This window comes from Podarcis gaigeae, assembly GCF_964106915.1.
Source record: "Podarcis gaigeae genome assembly, chromosome: 5".
In the NCBI taxonomy this organism is placed as follows: Eukaryota; Metazoa; Chordata; class Lepidosauria; order Squamata; family Lacertidae; genus Podarcis; species Podarcis gaigeae.
The window spans coordinates 4,689,167-4,715,675 of record NC_139681.1 but is presented as its reverse complement, the minus strand read 5'-3'; the positions used below and the strand labels follow the sequence as shown (position 1 = coordinate 4,715,675).

At 41.5% G+C, this 26,509-nt stretch overlaps 1 protein-coding gene across 6 annotated transcripts in view; it reads right to left on the bottom strand.

The window, feature by feature from the left end:
• The window catches only part of SCUBE1 (signal peptide, CUB domain and EGF like domain containing 1), a 178,979-nt gene that overhangs the window by 57,226 nt on the left and 95,244 nt on the right, over nt 1-26,509 (bottom strand). For 5 of the 6 annotated variants that reach the window (XM_083738725.1, XM_083738726.1, XM_083738728.1 and 2 more), the window contains 2 exons: nt 23,093-23,182; nt 8,605-8,721 (listed from right to left, as the gene is read on the bottom strand). In XM_083738725.1, coding sequence (XP_083594851.1) covers nt 8,605-8,721; nt 23,093-23,182 — 207 coding nt within the window. The remainder of the gene's footprint in view (nt 1-8,604; nt 8,722-23,092; nt 23,183-26,509) is intronic. The other variant, XM_083738727.1, reaches the window with a different exon arrangement.

Sequence of the window (26,509 nt, the reverse complement as noted above, 5' to 3'; positions counted from 1 at the left end):
TATATGAGAGAAATGTATAACAGTCATGCTTTGGAGGCATGGAGTTCTTCCTTGCTTACCTTTTTGGGGTGCACGATCCTTGCAGCCAAAGTTGGGTGTTCTTGTTCTGGTGTCCTGTAAGGTTTCTGAAAAGACGGTTGTTCACAATCTGCCCTTCCAATATTTCTCCAATATTTGTTGTTTTGTCCAAAGTGCTCAAGAGAATCCCCATCAGAAATGTTACTTGCTCTATGTTTTGGCAGTTAATTTTAGGTTCTGGACCTTTTGGTCATACAGGGTCTCCTGTTTAGATGTTGATGTGCATTGCTTCAATTTCTCTACTGGTCACTGACCAAAATAAATATATAGTTACGCATTACTTCAAAATGCAGTTTAGCCTCCTTCTTTATTTCCCCTTGAAAGCCCCTTGCTTACTAAAGAACAGCAGTAGGCCCCAAACTCCAAAGCTTGCCTTATTTCACCCTGCCACCGCAAGACAAAACATAAAGTTCAACCTCTTCCTATGCATATTTATTCAGAAGTACATCTCACTGTGTTGAACATTACTTAAACATCTCAATCTGCAACAAGATGTTGTGGTGTGGAGTGCCAATCAGCCAGGCCATCCTCCAGGAAGTTACATTCCTTTCCCCCTCCCCAGGAGGTAAGAATTCTGCTACCACTGAGCATGTCCAGTCTTCATTGTCTTGGCTTTCAGCGGAAGGCAAGGGAAAGTTACCTTCTTATGTTTCCCCCCAAATGTATTTTGTCCTTCTGCAAACCGTGGGATCCCCTCAATTCTGTTGATACTTTGCTCTTTTATATGTGTGGAGCCATTTTGGCTACATTAGGACTAACACTTACTCAGGAACATCACTAACTGGGAGAATAATTATGAATCAATTGAATGTACCACATTGATGATATTGTAGGATAGGATGCATTTGTCCTGAGATGGAAAATACTGGGGATGGTAGTGACATAGTTTTAGTACCATGGTCTAGATGAGGAAGACAGATGGAGATGCTCATTATCCAAAGCCATTTGTGGAAAATTATTATGCTTGCACAGTCTGGAACAGACTCTACCCTGCACACTTTATACAAACTCCCCTCCACATACAACCAGGAGTTGTGTACTCTGAAGCTGATGAATCCAAAAGAAATTGATGTCATATCACATAAATATCACCATCTCTGCATATACACACAGAGAGAAGCTGAGCTATACCTTTTACTTGGCGATAATTCTTTTCTCTGATGACCTCAAAAATATAGTTTTATAACACAGCCCCTTCATCATTCTGAACAAGAAAATGTCATACATACACCCATGTGTCCCTGGCATCTAGCACTGTACCTTTGATTTGAAGCCACTTTGGCTGAAAAGCAAGGTATAAATATAACCACCCTAGGTGGATATAAAGCTACTTTAATTAAACAAGCAAATAAGTAAATAGGGCAATCATGTGCTCCAATACACTACGGAGAGTAATCCAATGTCGCCATGCTAACGCAACACCTGCCATGCCTTACATGTATCCAGCCCAGAACAGACAGGGGAAAATAGAGCTCTGCAAAGCACAGAATGGTGCAATCACCATGACCCATGAAGTTGGGACCTTGCTGTGCACACCTGAGAACTCAGGTAAGACGAGGTTCAGCCTACTTCCTCATAACCTTATTGGCCAGAGGTCACAGCTCTTCTGCCATTCTTGGACTCAAAGGATGACGCCGCCGCAGTACCTCTGTCCCACCCCCCGGCCTCAAACAAGTGTCACAGTCAACAAAATCAGGAAAGGGGCGGAGCATGGCACACAACAGTCCTCGCCAGACTACACAAGGCTCTTGTTGACTCTCAGCTTCTTGCATGGACAACTTCTTTTGTAGCTATTGACAGTTCTGTATGCTCTCTCTATGAGTTGGATTGGTGTCTGCTTCCAGTGAGCTCAAGGACCCAGAGGATTTGTCAGCAACAACCCCACCTCATTCCCATGCCCATGACAACCCTGGCAGGACCCACCACCAATCACAGTGTGCTCATGTTCTGGAGATAAAGTGGAGAGGAAGTGGACAAATGGCAATGGTGCCCCACGTCAGGTGGATCCGGCCAATTCACTCATGCTGACAGTGAGACAGACATCCCATTATGTCCTTCCACTCCACCCCAAATACAACATGCAAACTACCAGATATAACGATGCCATAGCACCATCCATTGTGTGACACAGGCAGCAAGACAACACCACCCAAGCGTTTGTAGGCACCCCAGCATACACATGGATAATTCCTTGTATACCACACACTGCTTGCGATCACAACACACAAAGGGAAGGAATGAGAGATGCCACAGCACCCAGGCAGCTCCCTCGGGACAGGTGTGCACTCTGTGCAGGCCACACTTACTTTTCACATGCCTGGCCAGCAACCATCTTGTCAGAGGCAAAAGAGAAGGAGCTCCTTGGACTCAAAGCCATATTGCAGAAAGAACAGGTGTGTCCTACGAACACAGCCATAGCAGACACACCACGGGGCATTTGTCTCCCCACAAACTAAGTCATCAACACCCTGAGAGTGTGCGCCGCAAGAAAAGTCATAGCCTGGTGGAACAGGGGGTCCATGTTTCAATTCCAGGGCATGGTGAGGAAGGACCCCACATGCAGACACCACGCGAACAGTACCCACTCCTCTAACAGGTCCAGTCCTTCACAGACCAGGCAGTGGGCATGAGGAGAGTGTGGAGGGGACACTGGCCTTGACAGCATCAAGCTTCTCCCCTCCGAGTCCCATTTTGAAGTCAGAGAGAAAGGAAGAGAGAAAGATCCCTCCCTACCAACCCCAAGCGACAAAGAAACAAGACAAGTGGCAGACACAAAGTCTATATTGAACAGCATCCAGGATGCAGGAGATCCTGAAAGGGAAAGGCACACATACGGCGTCACTAACCACCAGCAGGGCTCCCATGCCTGGGACAGCGGCTCAACCCGGAACAGAGGAACAGGTGCAGAGTCCCTCGTGGCTCCAGCTCTCGTGAGGAGGGAGCTGAGTCCCTGAGAAAGGCAGGGACTAAGGCCACGATTCTCCTTTGGTGATTGCAGCTGAACACTGTATGCTGTGGCAGCTCGCTCTCCTCCGCGGGTCGGGGCTGTGGTTCTGCAAGGCAAAACTGCTCATGAGCGGTTGACGCTGAGGGCTCGCCCTGCCTAACAGACCCTGCTCCCAGCTCTTTGGGGAGAAGAGTCTCACAGCAGCTCAGTTTGGGCAAGAGAAAGGGCAGAACATGGGACAGGGTTGCTGCAATTGTACACCACAGCATGGCTGCTCCCTCCCATTGCTTACCTGTATGCGGCACTCTGTCCCTTTCTTTGGACAGGGGCTGTGGTTAGGTGCTTGCGTCTGGCATTTGAAGGGCAGGCACCTGTTAGGGTTCTAGGCAGAGAAGAGTTAGTCACATGTTCGATTTCCTCTGAGCATTCTGAGGAAAGCCCGTTTGTGCTCCCTCTTTCTGCTTCCCATCCCCAGACTTCTCCTGTGTGTACTCTGGCTGTACACAACCTGAGGCACCTACTATCGGAATTCTGGTCTCCCTGCAGGTGGGTGGGATTTATATAACTTGTGTGCTGATCCACAATATATCCTACACTATTTTGTGGCAGTTTGGGGGAGGGGCATTGCTCAATCCTTTTTTTTGGTGGGCAAGAATAGGATTAGGCATAAATGTGCTCCTCCCTTGCTCTGCCACATTTTGGTTGCTTCTTACATTCCACAGGGCGGCTTCTGCCATAAACTAGAGCCCCTCGGTGGTCATAACTGAATTCTGTCCTAAATAAATTCAGCATATACAGTGGTGCCTCGCAAGACGAAATTAATTCGTTCCGCAAGTTTTTTCTTCTTGTGAGTTTTTTGTCTTGCGAAGCACGGTTTCCCATAGGAATGTACTAAAAATCAATTAATGCGTTCCTATGGAGACCACTTGCCAGGCTGGTGGTACGGAGAAGGGCTTTTCTCCCCACCGCAAGCCTTCAGGACAGGTACGGGAACAGAGGGGAAGGCGCGCTGCGCTTCTCCTCTGTTCCCGGGGCTTGCGGTGGGAGGAGGGTTTTTCCTCCCCACCGCCAACATTCAGAACAGCATTCTGAATGTTGGCGGTGGGAAGGAAAACCCTTCTCCCACCGCAAGTCTTCAGGACAGCCATCCGAAGGCTGGCGCGGGGAGAAGGGCTCTCCGCCCCACCGCCAGCCTTCGGAGGAGCCTTCCGAAGCCTGGCGGCGGGAGGAGGTCTCTCCGCCCCACCGCCAGCCTTCGGAGGAGGTCCGAGGACAGTGGGGAAGACGCGCTGCGCTTCCCCGCTGTCCCGGAGATTTCCCTATGGGCTTTCGTCTTGCGAAGGAAGCCCATAGGGAAATTTGTTTTGCGAAGCGCCTCCAAAACGGAAAACCCTTTCGTCTAGCGGGTTTTCCGTCTTGCGAGGCGTTCGTCTTGCGGGGCACCACTGTATAAGAAAAATGTACCACAATAAATATCCATTTCCAAGAAAATCCAAGGTACAATTTATTTCAAAAATCCTGGGAGCTAGCAGTGACAACCCTTTTCAATAAACAGGATCAACTGTATTGTTTAACCGCCTATGAAAACGCATGGATGTCAACCAATGCAATTCATTCTGTTCCACAGCTTGGGTTCCTGCAAATGATGGATGAGGACTTGAGAACATCAGAAGGTGCACCTCGCCCACCATCCTCTCCTGATGCCTCCAGGAAGCAAGACTGCGGACAGACATATTTTCCATGATTTTTTTTTCTAATCCTGATCGCCGTAACTTCTGGCAGTGAATTCCAAACTGTATGTGAACGAGTCCTTGCTTTTGTCTGTCTTGACTTCATTGAACGACCCAAGGTCTGATGTTATGAAAGATGGGGTAAACATCCCTTTAACCGCTTTCTCCAGACCATACATAACCTTATATACCTGTTATGTTCCCCCTCCCTTTCTTCACAAGGGAGTTGCTCCCTTCCCTTGATCCTTTTGGTCGTCCTTTTCTGCACCTTTACCAGTGCTGCAGTATCTCTTATGAGACACAGGAGTACGGTCGCACACAGATTTGTACAGAGGCATTGCGATATTGACGGTTTTACCTTCAGTCCCTTTCCTAATATAACATGGAATCCAGCAACCCCTTTTTATAGTTGCCACACACTGGATCAACACAGAGCTATGCATCACAAGCCCAAGTTCTTCGTTCAGGTCAATCATGGCCTGCCTAGACCCCAACAATGGATATATGAAGGTGAGCTTCCCTGTCTCAGTGTGCACAATTACTTTAATTCCTTGGCTTGCTTAGGGAATAAAACAACTTCTAGTTGTTTTATATTGCTTTCATGCATGCCAAACTTCATCTCAAACACCATGTTTTCCAACAAAGGAAGTTCACCCATTCAGCTGCGGTAAATCACAGACAAGTTAAGACATTATGATGTACACAGTGGCATGAGTCAGCCCCTTGTCTCTTCAACTAAGCCAAAATTTTGATTATAAATAGTATACCAATCATTACAGCATTGTCTTCTATTTAGCATAGTACAGAATCAAGTCCCTATGCAATATGCCAGTCCTAAAAGACAACCAATAATACCGGGATCTTTGATGTCCTTTCCTACTACAGTTGTTCCTTAAAGAATCAGATCAATTATAGGAAAGATCTTCCATCCAAAGATCAGCAATAAAATCAAAGCTAAGTTTTGTACAAGACAGAAAGCCCGTGTTTTGAATAGAAGACTGTAGAAAAACACCATAGCTAAAGGATGCTATACTAGCTACTGTATATCATACAAAATGCCAAGTCTGGGACACTGATTAGGGTTTAAATCCCTTGCCTCAGTTTATGCCCTACTGAACATCCATTCTGATCCAGAGTCCTCCAACCTTTAGAAGTAGGGTTTTGTGAGGGGTTGCCCCAGCTACTCTAGGTTGCTTTCAACAAATTATAATACCACAAAGACCTGAAAATGTACTATGAGGCGGCTTGCTTGTGTTGGAAAACGTAAATACTCTGGACTTAGAAGGATTTGATTTGGTGTATGGATGGCACACTTACCTATATTATGACAAAACTAAAGTGCACAAGGGATTCCACAACCACATGATAAGAAAGAACCTATACCGCGTTTGGACAAGATATAAAGATCTCCTAGAAAGGAAGGGGCCGCTGGTGGATATCCCCCATTGAGGCAGTGGCAGCTAAGAATGTAAACACGAATAAGAACTGGGGTACATACAAGGACCTCCTTGGGCTTAGAGAGGGTACTAGAGGACTAAAAAAAAGAGAGAAGATGTACAAAACTACCGGTATGTCTCAGATTGGTTTCAATATTTTCAATTAAAGGAGGTTTTCAGAAAAGATAAAGAAAAAATATTTTTGGAAGGAGGATCAGAATATGGGAAAACAATATTGGGAAACAACAAAAAATTAATATCCAAACTTTATAAATTTTTACTAGAACGGGAGACCAAAGACAAAATGGTCAAGTCCATAATGACACACTGGGCTAAAGCTCTTGGACAGAACACTGACATTTTGGTTTGGGGAAAACTTTGGGGGGAAAACTATGAACTTTTCAGCTTGCTATTTGATAAAGGAAAAAAAATACAAAAAATGTTTTACAGGTAGTACTTAATTCCCAGTAAACTTGTTAAAATGTACAAAAGAGGGTCCAAATTGTGTTGGCAATGTTCAGAGGCTGAGGGATCTTTCATACATATGTGGTGGCAGTGGAAACATGGCCCAAAATACTGGGAGATGGTCTATGATTCTTCAAATCACATTTCCAAAAAAAACCCCTGAAGCCTTTCTATTAGCAATAATTGGTGATGAGATCCCTAAGAAGACACACAGCTTATTTCTTTATGCAACTTATTTCTTTAGCAGCCAGAATAGTGTATACTAGAAGTTGGAAATAAAGAGAAACCCCCACCAAAGAACAATGGCTGTACAAATTGACAGAACTCGCAGAACTTGCACATATGTCAAAATAAGGAATACAAATGAAAAAAGACAAAGGATGAGAGGGACAGTTTTGCGGAATATTAAAAATATATATACTAAAATCAATCTACAAGTAGGGATAATGTTGTGAACAACAGTTAAATACAATGAGGGATTCGAATGGGAAAGTAGGGTGGACTAATAAACTGATAAACGGCAATGCTAGGTTCATCAAGAATGCCATGGAAGGTCAGGTTAGGAAATCTGCACAGAAATTATGTAGGATGGTAAACTATGATGTGTAAACAGAAAAATGGAAAATGCAAAAACAATATTATTATTATTTTTAAAAAACACAATTTCAATGAAGCACAGGAGCCAATCACCTGTACATCAATTTATAAATGATCATAGAAGTCCATCATTCATTATATGTGACTCCTTTGTGATGTTAGTAAATTCCACCCTAAGCTCTTATATGTTGATAAATATACAGTAGGACTTCAGACAGGGCTATAAGCAACCTTTCAAGATGTGTGCCATTCACTTATCGATTTTACTGTGATGACCACCCCACATTTTTCAAGATGTGGGAAACAGAGGGCCTACAGAGGCCAGTGGAAGAGCACATTTTCTGCAAGCAGGAGGTGCCAAGCCTGCTCGCTGATATCTCCAGCTAGAAGAATCTCTAGTTAGCAAGTTTGGGAAAGACTTCCATTGAACACCCCGGTGAGCCGCTGTCCATCACAGTAGCAAATATATAAATTTATGAATATCTGTCTGTGTACACTCAAACACACACGCATATTGTTACTCTCTAAGCTCTCTAAGAATCTTAGCTTTGGCCTCAACTTTTTATTGTTTCAAATTGGCCATTAATACCTTCTGAATGTCTTTATTTTTCAGACTTTACATAACTCGCAAAAATATGTAGTTTTCCAAGTTGGAATCTATACCTTCAAATCATTTCCCCTTCATCAGAAAAAAAATACCTCACTAGGTTTCAGAAACGTTAAGTGAAAATTAAAATATAGGGAGATTTCTAATGTAATTCTTCACCCACCAATGTAATTATCCAAAGGACATAATAGATAATTTAGAAGAACATCAGGGACACAACACAAAAAAACAGTTTGTAACAAAAAAAAAACCAGAGATAGCAGGGGAAACTATACAATCAAGTTGTGATTGCTTATTGCAGTGTTAAGATCAGGGGTCAGCAAACTTTTTCAGCAGGGGCCCGGTCCACTGTCCCTCAGACCTTGTGAGGGGCTGGACTATATTTTTTTTTGGGGGGGGAGGATGAACGAATTCCTATGCCCCACAAATAACCCAGAGATGCATTTTAAATAAAAGGACACATTCTACTCATGCAAAAACACCAGGCAGGCTCCACAAATAACCCAGAGATGCATTTTAAATAAAAGGGCACATTCTACTCATGTAAAAACACGCTGATTCCTGGACCGTCAGCGGGCCGGATTGAGAAAGCGATTGGGCCGCATCCGGCCCCCGGGCCTTAGTTTGCCTACCTATGGTTAAGATCCTTCAGGTCTGTGTGTCAATTATATATCTGTACATTTAACCTCTGGTACTGAAACTGCTAAAGGGAAATGATGCATTGAAAAGCAAACAGAAGCTGACCTTTGCATGTTTTCCCATCAGGTTGTAGGTTGAATCCAACCGGACAGCTGCAGCGTACTCCTGTTGCTGTATCCTTGCAAGTGCGGTCACAGCCTCCATTATTGACAGCACATGTTTCTGAGAAATGAAAGAAAGACAGAGAAAGAGAGAGAAAAAGTAGGGAGGGAAGGAGGAAGGAGGGAAAGAGGGAGAGAATAACACAACACATTGTAGTCCTCTAAGTATCCTGCATAATGTTACAAAGCCATGTAAGCAATCTGTCCTTAAGCATGCAGCATCAATATGCCTCTTATGTTTATCACAAGGGCTTTATGACTGTCTTAAACTTCAACTGCAAACTGTATGCACGTTGACTTGAAAATAAGTCCCAAGGAATTTGATGGGTAAGAACTATAAGAACTGTTTTCTTACTGGAAAGGCCCACTGAAATTAATGGGCTTTACTTCCAATAGACATATTTAGAATGAGGAATAAAGAAGAGAGTAAGGAAGATTTTTAAATGCAGATTTTGAAAGGCTACTGCTTCAGCTAACAACATATTACATTTCAAAACAGACTCAAGCAGTCATACCCCACCCAAAACATATTATGTGGAGCAAAGACCCTGCAATTTCTGCAAAGCTTATATTTTAATGGCTCATCAGCCATTATCCAGAGAGGCTTTTCAATATTCATTGGGGGGTGGGGAAGATTGCTCTTGATACACTATTGGGGGGGGATGGAGCCACAGAAAAGCAAAGCACAGCACTGGACTTGAAATTGAAATTTTCAAATCCTTTCATTCACAGAAAGAGTTAATGGAAAATGAACTACATACATCACTTTGACAGGAATCTACATGCCCAATCTGTTCTTACTGAACTACAAGCAAAAGGCATCTGGGTTTTGTCCACTTAAAGCTTTTTGCAAATTGAAAGGAGTTTGGAGTGGGTGGGGAGGGCATAATTGAGGTCACTGAACCCATTCCAAGCTGTGTCATTGAAATTTCCCAGTGCTTGTAGGATGTCAAATGGTGGTTGGGCAAACACAGGGAAGGGAAGCTGCAACACTTTTTTTTATAACTTTTGCAATAATGAGGAATGGGTATTAGGTCTCATTCCATGAAAAGTGCAACTTCATTACAATACAATAAAATAATAATAATGGCAGAATACATGCAAGTGTATAGTGTTTGTGAAGTAAATAATAGGCAGCAGTAAAATGAATCAGTAAACAAGAGCAGTAACTGTGTTGATTTTACTCATTGGGCGGAACTGTGTTTTTATCTAGTAGTTGTTTCTTGGTCCTTAATGAGATATTCTTCCCCCATCTCCTCTTCCTTTCTTCCCTATTAACACCTACTAACCCTACAGTGGCACTGTGGGTTAAACCACAGAGCCTAGGGCTTGCCGATCGGCGGTTCGAATCCCCATGACTGGGTGAGCTCCCGTTGCTCGGTCCCAGCTCCTGCCAACCTAGCAGTTCGAAAGCACATCAGTGCAAGTAGATAAATAGGTACTGCTCCGGTGGGAAGATAAACAGCGTTTCTGTGCACTGCTCTGGTTCGCCAGAAGTGGCTTGGTCATGCTGGCCACATGACCCGGAAACTGTACACCGGCTCCCTCGGCCAGTAAAGCGAGATGAGTGCCGCAAACCCAGAGTTGTCCGCGACTGGACCTAACAGTCAGGGGTCCCTTTACCTTTAACCCTACAAAACAAGTCATGGGAAAGGATGTGCTTCAAGTTTCCCTTTTGCCAAAAGTGGCAGCCAAGGGGGTGGGGACACGAAAACTCAGCACAATGATGTTCTGACACACATTTTGCTATAGGAATCTGAATGCTACAAGAAGATATTAGCAAAGGATCCGGTATCATGTTTACTTCCGACCGTACAAGAGCCATAAATGCCAATACGCTGCTAGCAATTTTGAGACTGAGTTTTATTCAGAGTACACCATTGAAATGAATAAACATGGCTAAGTTACGGCATGTCCATTCATTTCAATAAGTTGCTCTGAGTGAAACATAGTTGAATGCTACCTTCTGTGGACGGTATTTCTAAGTTTCTCCCATGTGTGGCAGAGGAAATTTCGATCTGGAAGGTGACTGATTGCAGTTCATCATCCCAAGGCTTTCCATAAAGCCATTCTTAACAGCTCACTCGTGTTTATAAAAGATCCTTGGATTATTTGCATTATCTGCAAGATGCGTTAGACTTGAACTACGTTATGATCCAACATATTACATAAAAACTCTAACAATCACTTCTACGGTGAAGCAGCTTCAGGAGAGGCAATCTGGAGGAGAAATGTAGAGATCAGCAGTAGAGGTTATTAACGCTTTCCCCATTCAACATGTTCCCCTGCCAACCCCCCACATGGGGGTTCCAGATCAGTGTTGCCCTCTTGTCCTTTGTATATTCCATTCCATTCCATTGTATTTAGACAGAATTGAAATGGTTATGACATTCATATGGCTCAAACTCAATGTGTTTCATTGAGCTGCCGAGTTGGAAGGGATCCCAAAGGTCATCTACGTCTAACCCCTTGCAATGCAGAAACCTTTTGCCAAACGTGGAACTCGAATCCATGACCCTGAGATAAAGATACCCATTTGGCAGGTATCTGATCAGACAATCCAGGTTAGGATATAACAAGAAGTAGTATAGGGCAATACAGAGAAGTATATAACAAGGTTTGGAGCTTGTTTTTCTTGAACAGTAAGACCCCATGCAAGCCCATGAAATTAAATAGCGTTTCAACGGCATGAGTATCGACTCTTAGGAAAGAGGGGCAGGAATAGAAACCCTAGAATTCCTCTTTAAAAGTGCAGCTCTTTGAGCAGGCCTGTTCCCAGCCAACTGCTTTATCACAAAGAATCACATAGGGCTCAGTTCATTAATTTGCACATGGGCTTAAGATGGATCTTATACAAAACTGAACCTCTTTGCCATACTTCTGACATGAGTATAAGTTACCGCCACGCCCCCACCAAAAAATCCCAGATTTAGCAGATTTAGTACACATACAAGAGCTCAAAAGTATAAAAATATAGAGCCAGGATGTGCATGTAGAGAATTCGCTAATTTTAAAAGCCTTTTGCTTTTGCCTGCGTAGCTGAAATATGGACACCAACCTACTCTTTATTATCTTGAGAAAGCAGATCTAGTCAAAGTTTAAGCATTGTTTTAAGCTCCAAGAATTTCAATGAGAGGGTGTTGAACATGTTCTTAATCAGTGGGCCACTAAAAGGGTTTAACTTTAACACTAAAAGGGTTTATTCAGTAGGTCTTCCTTACCCTTGCAAATAAGTCTATTTTGATATTTAATTCTGATGTGTGAATATGCAATACAATTTCCTGGGACGTCTTCCATGAGCAGCTATAATAGATTGCAAACATAATCCTGAATAAATTCTAAGAAAAACCAGGTATACAAAAATCAGGCAATTAAAAAAAGTTTCTACCTAAAGCAATTTATTGGGAGTACCAGCAGTTTAACATTACAGAATGATTAGAAATGTCAAATGGCTACATTATTAAAAAACACACAAAAAGCTATGGATCTGGCATACCAGCAGTAAATCTCACACTCATAGATTACCTATGGTTTATGAAAAGCCTTTTATGACAATTCATCGGTATCAGTCAAACATGACTTAAGCAGCGATGTTACAGGTTGCTGGGTGACAGCCAGCGAAAATGAGTAGATGCAATAATATTCCCCTCATCCCCTAGCAGAATATATAAGTAGACCTGAAAGGTAACAGCTAGTGTATACGTAAAAGTAATTCTGATTAAGAAAGAAAGAGAAGGGGCTCTAGGAAGCGCCTCTTTTAACAATTCACAAAATGTCCCTCTTCTGTTAAAGCAGAGGGATTTATGCCTTTAATAAATGCCGACAATATGGGAAGAAATCAGAGATACTGTCCGCAGTTGAGGGTCAATAAATGTACCAATAAGCCTTGACTTGAAAAGAAAGCATGGGAAAGGGAATAAAGCTGAGCGGGTGAGTGGGGCGGGGGGGGGGGCAGGGAAGGGGAAATATGAAGTGTGGGAAACTCTTGCTGCCTTCGCCGGACTCTACAAAGCAAGAGTTGTTGAAAGCCTTGCAAACTGCAATGTGTGGTTGGTCTGCTGCACTTAGATGCCAGGGTGGTGTGTATGCAGCCGTGGTGCAAGCTGCTCCTAACCCAAAGACTTCCATACCATTTGAAGCATTTGAAATCCAGGTTTTAATTTGGGATCTAGATACAAAATGAGAAAATAGTAGTAATCTTGTAGCTACTTTGTAGAACTCCCCTCTCCCCCAGGGTGTGATTTGGGGCACCTCTTTAGTTGCTTTCACATGGCCTTTAAATATTTATCTATTTCAATCTGCTTTTAATTGCTGATGCTCTTCTGGAGTTTTGAAAGTGTGATTGTTCTGCATTTTATCTTTGCTGGTCTTTACTGAGGGTTTTTAATGTTGCTTAATGTACTGCAACTGTGCTTTGTATTTCAAATTGTTTTTATGAGGCTTTGCAGTATTGTTTTATAAGGTTCTATACTCGTTTGGCTATTCTATTCTGTAAGCCCCTTGGAGAAGGCTATTTGCGGGGAAAGCATAAGTTTATAAATCTATACAGTATATATATTTATTTTCATTTTGTAAAATTTATACAGCGCTTGATTGTAAAGAAAATTAACACCCAAAGCGGTTTACAAAAATAATAAGAAGATCAACAATGATGAGAGGCTGAGTTGTTCCACACACAAATTGTTCATTAATGATAAATGTTGGTGTAGCCAACACAACTCCCACAACCCTTGAGCATAGTCCTATCGCATCGGAAAAGCACAGCACTGGCAACCCAGGATCTAGAGTGAAGGGTGAACAGTGAGGTAGCCAAGTTCACTGATGGTACTGAATTGTTCAGGGTGGTTAAAGCAAAAAGGGATTATGAGGCAGGCCAAAAGAATCGGTCCAAACTGAGAGAAGAGGCAGTAAAACGGCAAATTAAATTCAATGTAAGCAAGTGTAAAGTTATGCACACCTGGGCCCCAAAACTCTTTAATTCCCCATACATGCTAGTGAGAGCTGAACCCGCAGTGATAGCGTCATGAAGGTGCTAACTTAGCTATATAATGAGATGAAAAAGATATTGAAATATACATTTATTAAAAAACTAGAAGCATTTTTACTTGGCATTGTAGGGGATGATATTAATAGACAGGATTGTAAGTCGTTTTTAAATGCAATGACGGCAGCAAGAATATTATTGGCACAAAACTGGAAGAAAGAAGAATTACCGACAAAAGAAGAATGGCAGATGAAATTAATGGACTATGCAGAATTAGATAAATTAACAGGAAGGATTCGAAACCTGTAGGACCAGAGATTCTTAGAAGACTGGAGTAAACATTTGAACTATTTGAAAAGCAATTGTAATGAACTGCAAGAAGTACTGTAAGGAGGACTACTTGACATATTGCAAGAAAGACTATGAAAAGAATTATTAGTTAATGATAATTAATTAATGGTATTATTAATCATATCATTATTAGTTAATGATAATTAAAAGTAATAGAGAAATTAAGAAATGCAGAACAAGTGATAAAGAACGGAAAATCTTCAGAGGTTGTTGACGGAGGTCTAAAATATTGTATAAGGTAAGAAGTTATTTTAAATGATTGTTGGAAATGATATGTTAAAAAACCAATAAAAATGTGTGTGTGTGTGTGTGTGTGTGTGTGTGTATGAGAATGCAAAAAAGGCAAATTATGTCAGGGATCATTAAGAATGGGATTGAAAATAGAACTGCCAATTTCATCATGCCATTGTACCAATCTATGATGTGAGAACAGTAGGAGTTCTGCAGACTGAACCTCCAAAAGGGCATTGTAGAGTTGGAAAGGGTTAAGGGTTTAGAAAAGCACAAGCAGAATGATTAAGAGGGTGGAGCAATTCCTCTATAACGAGGGCTTACAACTTTGGGGTCTTTTTACTTTAGATAAAAAGGGGGTACATGATGGAGTTGTATAAGATGTGCACCTCTATCACATGGTGTGGAGAAAGTGTTTCTCTCTCTCTCTCTCTCTCTCTCTCTCTCTCTCTCTCTCACTCACACACACACACACACACACACAAAACACCAGAACCCAGAGTCATCTAACAAAGCTGAATGATGGAACAATCAGGACAGGCAGAAGAAAATACTCATTTCCGCAGTGCCTAGTTAAACTATGGAATTTGCTTCTACAACAGATCGAAACGGCTATCAACTAGAATGGCTTTAAAAGATTAGACAAACTCATGACCTCACCTGGAGTACTGTGTCCAGTTCTGGGCACCACAGTTCAAGAAGGACACTGACAAACTGGAACGTGTCCAGAGGAGGGCAACCAAAATGGTCAAAGGCCTGGAAACGATGCCTTATGAGGAACGGCTAAGGGAGCTGGGCATGTTTAGCCTGGAGAAGAGGAGGTTAAGGGGTGATATGATAGCCATGTTCAAATATATAAAAGGATGTCACATAGAGGAGGGAGAAAGGTTGTTTTCTGCTGCTCCAGAGAAGCAGACACGGAGCAATGGATCCAAACTACAAGAAAGAAGATTCCGCCTAAACATTAGGAAGAACTTCCTGAAAGTAAGAGCTGTTCGACAGTGGAATTTGCTGCCAAGGAGTGTGGTGGAGTCTCCTTCTTTGGAGGTCTTTAAGCAGAGGCTTGACAACCATATGTCAGGAGTGCTCTGATGGCGTTTCCTGCTTGGCAGGGGGTTGGACTCGATGGCCCTTGTGGTCTCTTCCAACTCTATGATTCTATGATTCTATGAGGCCGTCAGTGGCTACGAGGTACAACAGCTGCAGGAGGCAGTTTGCTTCTGAATACCAGTTCCTATGAGTCAGAGGTCCTGCTTGTGAGCTTCCCGTCTGGGAGAAGAGGAGGCTGGAGTACATGGGCCATTGACCTTGATCCAGGAGGACTCTTCTTATGTTTGTTATGGGAAGTCTCAAGGCTGAGAGAAAGCTATAGCCAGATCTCAGTTTTGCAGAAGTAGCCAACTGAAATGTCTTCCAAATGTGCATGGCCTGAAAACGCTGAATGTGGCCATTCTGGATCTATCTTCTGTGGTTTTGATCTAACAATCATGAGAATTTGAGGTGATTTTATGGTTTTCAGAAACCAGTGAAAAGCAGTCTCCCAAATGCTTGCTTTGGCAGTTTGAAACCAGACATGAACCAATAATGGAAAAAAAACACAAAGCATCCAGCAAAACTGGGCAAAAGGTTCATACAGCAATGAAGCTGCCAAAATTTCTTGTTTTATCATTCTTGAAGTCTGGCACCATCAATATTTGTGGGCAAACTACATGTTAAGCTCAAGCAACACATTTTAACTTTTAAAAATGAGGCCCTATTTAATTTGGAAGAAAATTCACATTTATCATAGAATGCTGTCATTTTATAACGGCTAAAGCAGGAGCATCGGACTCAAGATACTTGAGCTTCCCCCTTATCATCATTAAATTCAAAAGGCAAGTAGGGAAGAATCTGTACTTTTTGCCCTCTCTCATTTTCTTCAAATCTCTCCTCAAAACTAACCCCTTCCTTGAACCTTTAGTTATTGCCTAACTGGAGTGAAATGAATCACCAATATTATTAGTTTTGAAATGTCTCTCCCACATTTCTAACTCCAGGCTCAAGTAGCACCATGTTACATGCATCAGTGCATTTTATTCTGCTGTTGCCGCTGCTCAACCTTTCCTCCCCCACCTCTCTCTCACCTCTCCCTTTGCTAACGTTCAAACTGTACAACCCTTTGAATGCTCTGAAGAAGCATACAAATGCTAAGTTTGACTATTTCACCCCATCTCCACACATTTAGAATTAAGGGATGAATATTTGAAAGGAGTTGCAATCCTTCTTCAATATTCAGAGTGATGTAAAGAAATCAGCCACTGGCCTCATTCACACACCACTTTAAACCACCGTTAAGCTGAACTATGGTTTGAATGTGATGGTGTGTATGCTGGTACAGAGGAAGAAAAATCATAGGCACTTTGATCCTCTATTCCTAGCGGAACTATGCCATGGTTTGGCTTATCATTAGTAGAAGACATATTGGTACTTCATAGATGACTGTGTGATAATGAATTTGTATCTTTGCTATGTGTCTGGAAAGTGTGGGGTTGGGAAGAAATGGGGTGGCCTCTTCTATCCCAGCAATCATGGGTTGAGGTAGGTATGGCCCTGGGGGGAGAGAATTCCATAATAAGAGAAGCTTGTACATGGATCCCTCTTTTTCACCCTGCAGATCAAGCTCCTGGTTGCTCTACAACCGAAACACCATCCAGTTTGACTGATCTGTTAGTGAAGCCAAGTTGGGTCATAATAATATCTTGCTCATCCACAACTTGATAGTGGATGAAGGAGCTGACCTAGTGTTTACCACCAATACCTGGGTGGGTAAGCTGGGAGGAGTGAATCTTACCCAGCCTTGCTTGCCTATGTACTCAGGGCGGAATATGCAAAGACTGGAAGGTCGACTGTGTGTTGACATAGTCCAGTGTTTCTCCAAGATGTGTCCCCAGTTGCTATTGGACTACAGTTCCCATCATTCCTGTCCACTGGTTCTGCTAGCTAGGGATGATGGGAGTTGTAGTTCAACAGTTGGGACCCAAGTTTTAGAAGCCACTGTGCATAGTCCTCAGATCTTCTATTCTGCTCATCAGGAGACCTCATCATCTGAGGGCCTGTGTCTGGTGCCAGGCTAAAGAGAAAGACTGGAAGTGCTACTGGTCTATCGACCACCTTGTTAACTCAGCTGGTAGAGGTGGTCTCTGAATTATTGTCCTGGGGGCTTTTGATGTCCACACTGAAGATGCTGTGTTTGGTCTGGCTCAGGTTTTCATGGCCTCTGTGACAACCATGAAGCTGTCTCAAGTGGCCACCAGGCCAAACCAAAGTGCAGGTCATAGCCTCAATTTGTTTTTTGCCCCAGCTGATAGTCTGGAAATAAGGAGATTTCTGTGATCCATTGTCACGATCAGAAAATTTCCTGGGCTAGCAGTAACAACTTCTCCCATAGTAGTAGGGGGCAAATTAGGATGACCATAGATTTATGGATTCCAATGGATTGCTGAATACCCTGGAGAATTTCCGGTGGCTAGAACTGGTGGATGCTGAGGCCCTCATCTCCCTGTGGAACTGGAAGAAGGAGGGTGGGATAAATTATCACTCCTGAGCACCCTCTCTGACACTGGATCACTCCCAGGTATAATGGGGAGGTATATGTGATGAAACTGGCCAGGTGACAGCTACAGCACAGGTAGGAGAAGTCCCACAGTGAAGATGACTGAACATTGGCTAGAGCACATAATTGTTCCTACTGTGGTGGCAAAAGCAACAAAGGGGACCTTGCAGAACTCTTCAGGGTAGTCCCTAGGGTGCTAACACCTGTATTGGTCGATAGAGCCAAGGACACCTCAGGGACCCTTTGTGAGTTGCTTATTGGGCACTTTGAGAACAAAAGCCCTCACCTTCGTAGCAAGCTAGATGCCATGACTGATACAGTCCCAAGGGAGGTTTCTAAAGCCCCACCAAGCTATGTTTTGTGGGATCTGTTCCAGTTTTCACAGCCTGGTGATGCTGACAAGGTGCTTGTGAGTTGGCACTAAACAACAAGCCTTTTGGATCCTCGCCCTTCACCGCTAGCTGGGGTCAGGGGCAAGGGTGTGCTGCTTTGGGTAGTTATGTTAACTTAGGGCAGCACTGGGGACCCCCAGCCCACATGCCTAATGAGGCCTACCACACCTCCCTATTTCACCCAAGTGCGCTTGCAATTCTCCCTTTCCATCTTCTGGTAGGATTCAGTGTTTTTCTGAATTTGGTACCTTTTTCTGTTACCTTGACATGGAAATTGTGGCCTGACTTTAAATTGCACCTGCAAAGGGAAAAAGGGAGAATTGGGAACACACTCCTGTGCTCCTGATTCTTCCTTTGAATTTTATCTACCTGTGTCAAATGTGTGGTAGACATGTCAGTGTTGGCGTAAATGGACACGGAGAAAGGGGTTAATTTCCTCCATGATTGTAAATCACTCCGTGTAGGAGATAAGCCAGCAGGTGCATGGTCAGCCAAGTCAGTTGCTATGAAAATGACACAGTGCCAACTATATAAGTGATTAATGCATATCAGCTCAGTGGGTCCAGGGCCTTTCAAGTGTTGGGGCCAATTCTGAGAAGTAAGCTGAAGTCTTGAATTGCTGGAGCAAGAAATACTCTGTACTTGTATATATCTGTATCTGTATCTGCAAAGCCTACAAGCTGTATGTATATATCAATGTCTGGAACTGTTTACTGAAGCCTTATCTTCTACAGTAGTAAACTATTCTGGACCTTAAGCTGCCTCTGTGTTCCGCTACATGGGTATCTCACATCCGATTGTCCTCCTTCCTTTCCCACCATGGCTTTAGATTTAAATAAAACATAAGATTTTTATTCCAAGTGTTCATGTATTTCAAAAGATGTACATATTTGCTACTTTGTGGGTTACTGTAAAATATTAATATAAGTTTATTAATATAAGTATGTTTGGGAGAAAATAATAATATATAAATAAAATTCCCACTCACTATATTTGCAGGCTGATAGTTGCTTGAAACCGGGTAGAAACATGGGTAGAAACAGGAAGGGACAGGAGAGCAAAACTTAAAAGGAGTCCTGCTCCAGCCAATAGCAAGATCTTGTAAATTTAACCCTAACAACTAGCCTATTGCTGACTTGCGTCTCAACTTTTTGTTTTGATTTTAAAAGAACAATCTGTAGTTACATCCATGAAGTTACATTTCTGTGTGAATTCTGTCACAAGGGAAATTCTAAAGTGTGACACTACACACAACAGGTTTAATAGTCCTGCAGCAGAGGACTTTGTCAGCTTAAAAGCAATTTGATATTCTTTTTAAGAGAAAAAGAACAAAACTAAATATGGGGAAAACATTGTACTGACCTCTTTGAAATGACACCATCAGTATGAATAATGCTCTAGGACTTTGAGAATATATTTGCCATCTACCTCCCTAATGAAGGATCAGGGAGTAGTGATAAATCAATATGGCAAGTACAAGGAAGGAAGGGTTTTCTCCATGGCCAGGACTGGAGTAATGAAAACCACAAAAGGCGACAGTCATTCCTGGTCACCTGTACTGATACACTCTTACACACATTTTTAGAAGTAGGCAAGCCCCCAGATTTACCTCGTCATAAACTGGTTATCTGTCCCTGAAATAATAAGAAAGAGTCTTCTGAAAAAGATAGCAAGGAGGATTGTTAAGGTTTCTTTGGGCCGACTACTTCAGTAGCTGCAGCTGTGGAAAACCTCTACTGTAGTAAAGGCTTTTTGATTTAGAGAAGATGCGAATAAGAAGTGTATCCAATGATGCACAGTGTGGAGAAAGCAGACTGAGAAAGTCAAGATGGACGGCCAATGAAAGTGAACATCCAGTGGAAATGGATGTTGTGGATGTCCAGGGAAGCTGAATGTGGGGCAGATTCAGAGAACACAGTTCACACAGCACACAGGTGAACTACAGAGACAGGAAAGGAGAGCGCTGTTGGGCTCTGGTCTTGCTTGCAGGTTTTGAATGGACACCTGGTTGGCCACTGTGAGAACAAGATGCTGAGCTAAATGAGCTACTGACCTGATTTGTACATTTTTATGGATTGCGTTATTTATTATTATTATTGTGTGTGTCAACTGTGCCATTTATTTCAAAGCATTATGGGGCTCAGGAGACAACTTGTTATTTGGACAGACTTCTAAAGTCCCTTTAAAAACGGTTGCCTTCTGGAATATACCGGTATTCAAAATCTGCAGCAGTTTTTATTGTCAATCCATGTGCAAAAGTTATATAATTACGGGATATGCTGATAAGGTGTTAAGCTTTGGAATCTGTTTCTTAGCCTTATTTATTTATCATTTTAATAAAGCGACGTTTCGATCTGAGTTCATCATAAGGTTGCACGAATTACATTAAATGCAACGGGACTTTTAAATAAACATTCATAGGATTACACTGTAAAAGTCAACTGTCATATCTATTTGTTGTGAGGATCAAACAGGGAAGAGGACTGTACACTACCTTGGGATCCTTAGAAGACAAAAGTGGTATATAAATGTAATTAATAAACAAACATGAGTGTCTAGAACAAACTTCATATCCTCTCAACTTTGGCCTCTTTGCAATTCCTCAGCAATAATTAAATTTAAATTTTTGCTCTGAGAACTTAAAAAACTGAAGCCACTAGCCCCCGCCTCTGAAGATGATATATGCTATGCATTCCTACCCATCTAAACTTGTTGCCAGCTTAACTCCCACCTTGAATGATGAATAGACAGAAATATTTCTTCATCTGTATGCCTTCCTACAAATTCCTCATCCTTATTAAAATGAAACATCTATGTATAAAGAATCAGTGGATTTTATCATGTTGGTAAGAGGCTTAATTTGCAATAATAATAATAATAATAATAATAATAATAATAATAATAATAATGGCATGGTCCTGCTAGGACAGGGGGAAATACCTGTTTTATCAAATATTTCACATAACTAAGGACCAGCCTACCTTTCAGACAGATGATAAGTATTTAGGTTAGGTTGCTGGACTTGCAATCAAACATTTGTATTGCAACAGCGGCCCACAGTTAGGAAATCAATGCATTATGAGGTGATAGAATTCTGGTACAGTTCAGAATTCTACCGTCTCACTCTGTGCAAAGTGTGTGTACACTGGCTCTAAAAAGAATGGGGGGAAATATTTTGCAATCATGCAATTTACTTGCAACTATTTCTCTGTATCACAAAGAATATTCAGAAAGGCCATTCAGTGGCTGCCAAACAACTGAAAGGAGGCTTCTTATAACCATTTTCTTTCAACTGGCAAAAAGCTTGAAGTTTGTAAGATGAAGGTACAAAAAATAATAATTTTGTGTCACCCTCACTAGCTTCAAATTCTATGACTCTACAAGTAAAGTAATGAAATGCTCAATACAATTTTTGATTGAGCTCCTCAGAAAATGTGTAAAAATTGTAACTAAAATCAGCAACACAGTGTTGAAAGACTTCAAGGGGGGGGGTCCCCCACAAAAGAATCTGTGGCTACAATCAACAATCCAAATTCAGTTGCAAATACATGTTTGACAGAAGCGTGTGGTGAGCCTCTTGCTAAACCTAGAAAAGGCAAGTTGATAGAAGAAACGACATATGGATTGCACACACAATTCACACTTTCATCAAACAAATAGGAATATCCCTTTTTATTTGTACAACGAATTGCAGGAGCAATCATCAATTGAGAGCCTTCTGACTGAGCAGCAGAATAATACAAATTGAATAAGTAACGATCAATTCTTGAAGGTGTTCATTAAATAGCAACACAATGGGTTTATATTATAACAAAACTGTTCATTTCCAATATTATGTGTTCTGGAGCAAAGAAACGCGAGGCCAGCAACACATTCCTCCTACCCTGGACCACTGTTTCCATCCATGTGAGATTGGCCAAGGGAGAGGCATGAAAACCTTTGATTCAGCTTCACCTGGGAAGAAACACAACCTTGGCAGGTAGCACAGAGCTACTTGCCTACGCAGGTATCAATTTCAAATGATCAATAATCCTGCAAAATGCTGCTTCTATTTTTTAAATGTACAGTAATACCTCATGTTACGTATGCTTCATGTTACGTTCTTTCACGTTGTGTCCCACGGCGACCCAGAAGTACCGGAAAGGGTTACTTCCGGGTTTCGCCGCTTGTGCATGTGCAGTAGCACTAAATCGTGCTTCATGCACATGCAGAAGCACCAGATCACACTGCGCACATGCGCAGATATGGCACTTCAGGTTGCAGGCTTTTCATGTTGTGAACGGGACTCCGGAACGGATCCCGTTCGCAACCGGAGGTACCACTGTATGGTGTGTTTTTTTTAATTTTTGAAAGAAAAGTGCCCAAGGGCTCCGTAATGGGGGAGGAGGAAATAATTCCAACAATTCCAAACCATGAGGATATAAAATTATTTCAAGCAAGGGTATAAATACTTTAAACCAAAAGTACAAAAAGAATGACATCAAGCATTTTATACCACTGGAACTTGCTACAAAGGGTAACGCTAAACGATGAAGCTGACCCACTCGGGTCGATTTGTACTCACAGAAACACAAAAGCCACATGTGAAAATCAGACTTGCAAAAAGGTACTAAATAAGGTTAGTGGCCAAGATTCTCTTCTTTGCACCAAAGTCTTTCAACATTAAAGCTACAGTATTAGAGGGGTTTGTGTGGAGAGAGAGTAGATTTAAAATGGGAAATGAACTTTTCGATGAAAGATCAGGATTCTAAAACGAATTGTGACCTCAGCAAACAGATGAACAAATTAAAAACAGAAATACTCAAAACACACCCCCACACCCCCATACACACAAGAGACAAAAGTTGAGAGCACATCAAAGGAAGTGGAAGAAAAGTGTTACCCATAAGTAGCCGCCGTTTCACCCGCTTGTCCACATCAGCTACTGACGTGGCATTGAACTCAGAACTCTCAATTGCAGCCTCATCCTTCTCTAAAACACAAGTAAGGGACAAACATGGAGCAGTTGGTTAATGAAAAGCCCAATTTTCCACTGCTGAAGAAAGTTTCTTAGCCTGGTGCAACCAAAGCCAAGAAGCATGAAAGCACTAAAACCCCATTTAGAGAGTTAATTCCATTTGAAATCCCAGAAATAAATAAAAGTATGCTGGAGGGAAGGAGGGGAGTGGAGGAGGGGGGTGGGGAGAAGAAAATGATGATGAAAAACAAAGTAATTAGCCAGCAAACACATATTAAGCTGGTCTCACGCCAGCCATAACACAAACACAAAAGAGAAGGTGCCCCAGATCGGTGTTAATTAAGAAATTTAAATGATAAGGTTTCGATTTCAACACATTGTTAAAAAAAGAAAAGGAGGAAAGACAATCGACGTAGCTGCAGGCGGAGAGGTAGGTGGCAGCTTTTGAACACAGCTGGCAACAAGGAGACTGAACACAGAAGAGAGCTAAAAGAATCCGGTGATGGATGGGCATGGGAACATGACAGCTTTGTGCATGTTGACACAGTGTATCAAAAACAAAAACTGCATGCAAATTTTAAAAACCGTAAAAACAAACACAAATATAAAAAAAAACCAAAACAATTAAGTTGGGCAGTGCTGGTTGCCTGCTTGTCTATGGAACACGACTAGCTAAACATTCAATGCTAGAAAAAAGATGTCACAAGAAAAGTCTAGTAATTTTTAGAAGCATGCAGTTAAGCGGGGGCGGGGGGCATTGTTAGCAAAGGACATCCTCAGGTAGGTTCTGATGTCCTTTATACGGAAAGCTCCTATCCAGCATTAGAAGAATTTAAGTTATGCAATACTTAGAAATATACTTAAACAATTTGTTTGCAAGGATGGGAACAGATGATGAGGTGAATGAAAGGTCTCATACATGGCGGGTGGGGAAGCAATACAGGGAGCAGAGGCTAAGCGATTAAAATAATTGATATGGGATGGAGAATTGCATTTAAAAAGAAAAATACGAAACACAAGTGGGGACTTTTCACATGCAGCAGACATAAAATGAGAGGATAAGTCAAGAAAACAAAGACAAAACGGGTTAGACGAAAGGGTACTTATGTGCCATTGCAGACATTTGCATATTTGCAGCGATGTCCAAGTTACAGACACCACTGAAGTCAGCAAACTGTAGGTAGATAGGAGAAGGAATCAGAAGAAGTAGAGGCAGCTGGCAGGTTTTATTTGTGATAACACTAAATGGCTGGGTAACAAGATATTGTTCTAAGAAGAAACCAAGTTCTAGATGGGATCAGGCTGCAATAGAGGCTTTGTTTTGAGGTTTTTCATTTTTCTTTTAATATTTTTTTCAATAATTAATGAACATCAGGTATCAGACAAGACAGGCAATCAGGAACCATCACCAGAAAGCAGGAATAAAAATGGAAACAAAACAAAAGTTTAAAAAATATCTAAGAGAAAGGACTACTCAGAAGAAAGAGGAGGGTGGAGGACCCAACGAAAGCAGCAATATGCGACTTAAATTACAGGAACAGAAAATGTAATATAAAGTCATATTATACAATAACTTTGCAGAAAGGGAGGGGGAAAGTACAGTTTCCAACAGTTCAACAGTTTTTCTCTATGCCAAACCAAATAAGCATCGCCCTGAAATCAGAGCATGATCTACTCATCACTTCACAAAATAAAAACTGTACCAAGATTTCCAACCCTATAATGGCTCTCTAAGGTTTTAATGGTGCTTTCAAAAAATAAAAATAGAAGAAACCCAAGAATAAGATGTATGCAGTGAATATTGTAACAGCTGTATTGTAATCACAATTAGACTGCATTTAATAAACGTACAAGGGGCTAAATCTTTAAGACAAATCTGTTAATTTCATCCAGAGAGCTGATTGTACGGAGCATATGCTTAGCACTGAGGGCTGACTGAATGGTTTCCTTCCCAGGATCAAGACTTTAGGGTGTCCAGAATCAAAGCATGTTAAAAAGACATTTAATTTCATCAGCTCAAAAGACTTCAATACACATATAAGATCGATGGAATTATACAGTTATCCACAGATGTCAAGATATGTTAGATTCACCACAGACATTCACACACCTTTAATTAAGGAATAAATATTTTAGCTTTAAAGAGGAAATTAATGACCGCTGATTAAGCTATATAGTGATAGCTTGCTGTACAAAATTTGTTGGGAAATATTTATCTAAATTTTGTTCACTTTGTACAATTAGATGTGGATCACGGAAAATAGGACTTCTTTAATGTTTTAGAGTCAAATTTTACTAGTAATTTCTCTTGAGCTCTCTAATTTTCACAATGGTTAAGTCTTGCAATCAAAGGTTAAGACAAATACTTTTACAACTTATCTGACATAATTCTGGAAATGCCAAATCAAAGTCAGCCACAACTAATTGTAACTTATGAGCAAAATCTATCTAAAGAAAAATGCTTTAAAATTATGTGGATTATGGGGACAATTAAGACAAAATCTTTTACTTTGAATAGGGGCTATTTAAACCCATGCTTGATGCTCCCACTGAAATTAACAGCACTGAGAGAGCTTGCCTTTTGTTGGATTAGGCTCTTTGAGAATGCTTCAGTTTGTTATACAGTATTTCTCTGCTTTGAAACAGACAAAGTACAGAAAAATACAACTAATGAACACCCCCACATCCCACAAAAACTTAAGTACCATACAGCGTGATCATGCCAAAAGTGTAAATCTCAGATTTCATTCAGAAAGTTAGGCACATATTGCCTCCACTAAAATCAGTGGATGTTAAAGTGTGTATCTGTGACTAGAATTATGTTCCATGAATTTTTAAATTTAAAGGGCTTCTAGATTTTGGTTTAAAATCTAGAGGAAGTGTTACAACAGCTTCTTATTAACTGAAACAATTGCAGTTCTCCCCCACAAATGCACCATACATAAAAAAAGGAAAAAGGTAAATTCTTGGTTTCTGTGCTTATAACCACAATAAAACATGTGTAAAAGAACATCTCGAAAGAATATATTCTGCTTCTCATGGTGGTGCAAAATTGTCCAAGTGACAACACCATGACAGAAAGCATTCTTTCCATATAATTCTAGCTCTTCTTCCACTCCATTCACAATCTGTCATGTGTCTGGTCCTCACCAAATCACTTCTTTTTGAAGTTTGAACTCCCTTTCTCACACTGCCCAGATGCCCTGGCTGTAATCATTAGTGCTCAGGTTCCAGGATGGAGTTCAGTACAGTCGGCAGCTATTGCATTAATTTTACCATGAATACTCTACAAACTGGCTGAAATAATTGCATGCTCAATATGCATAAAACAGATTTTTTTTA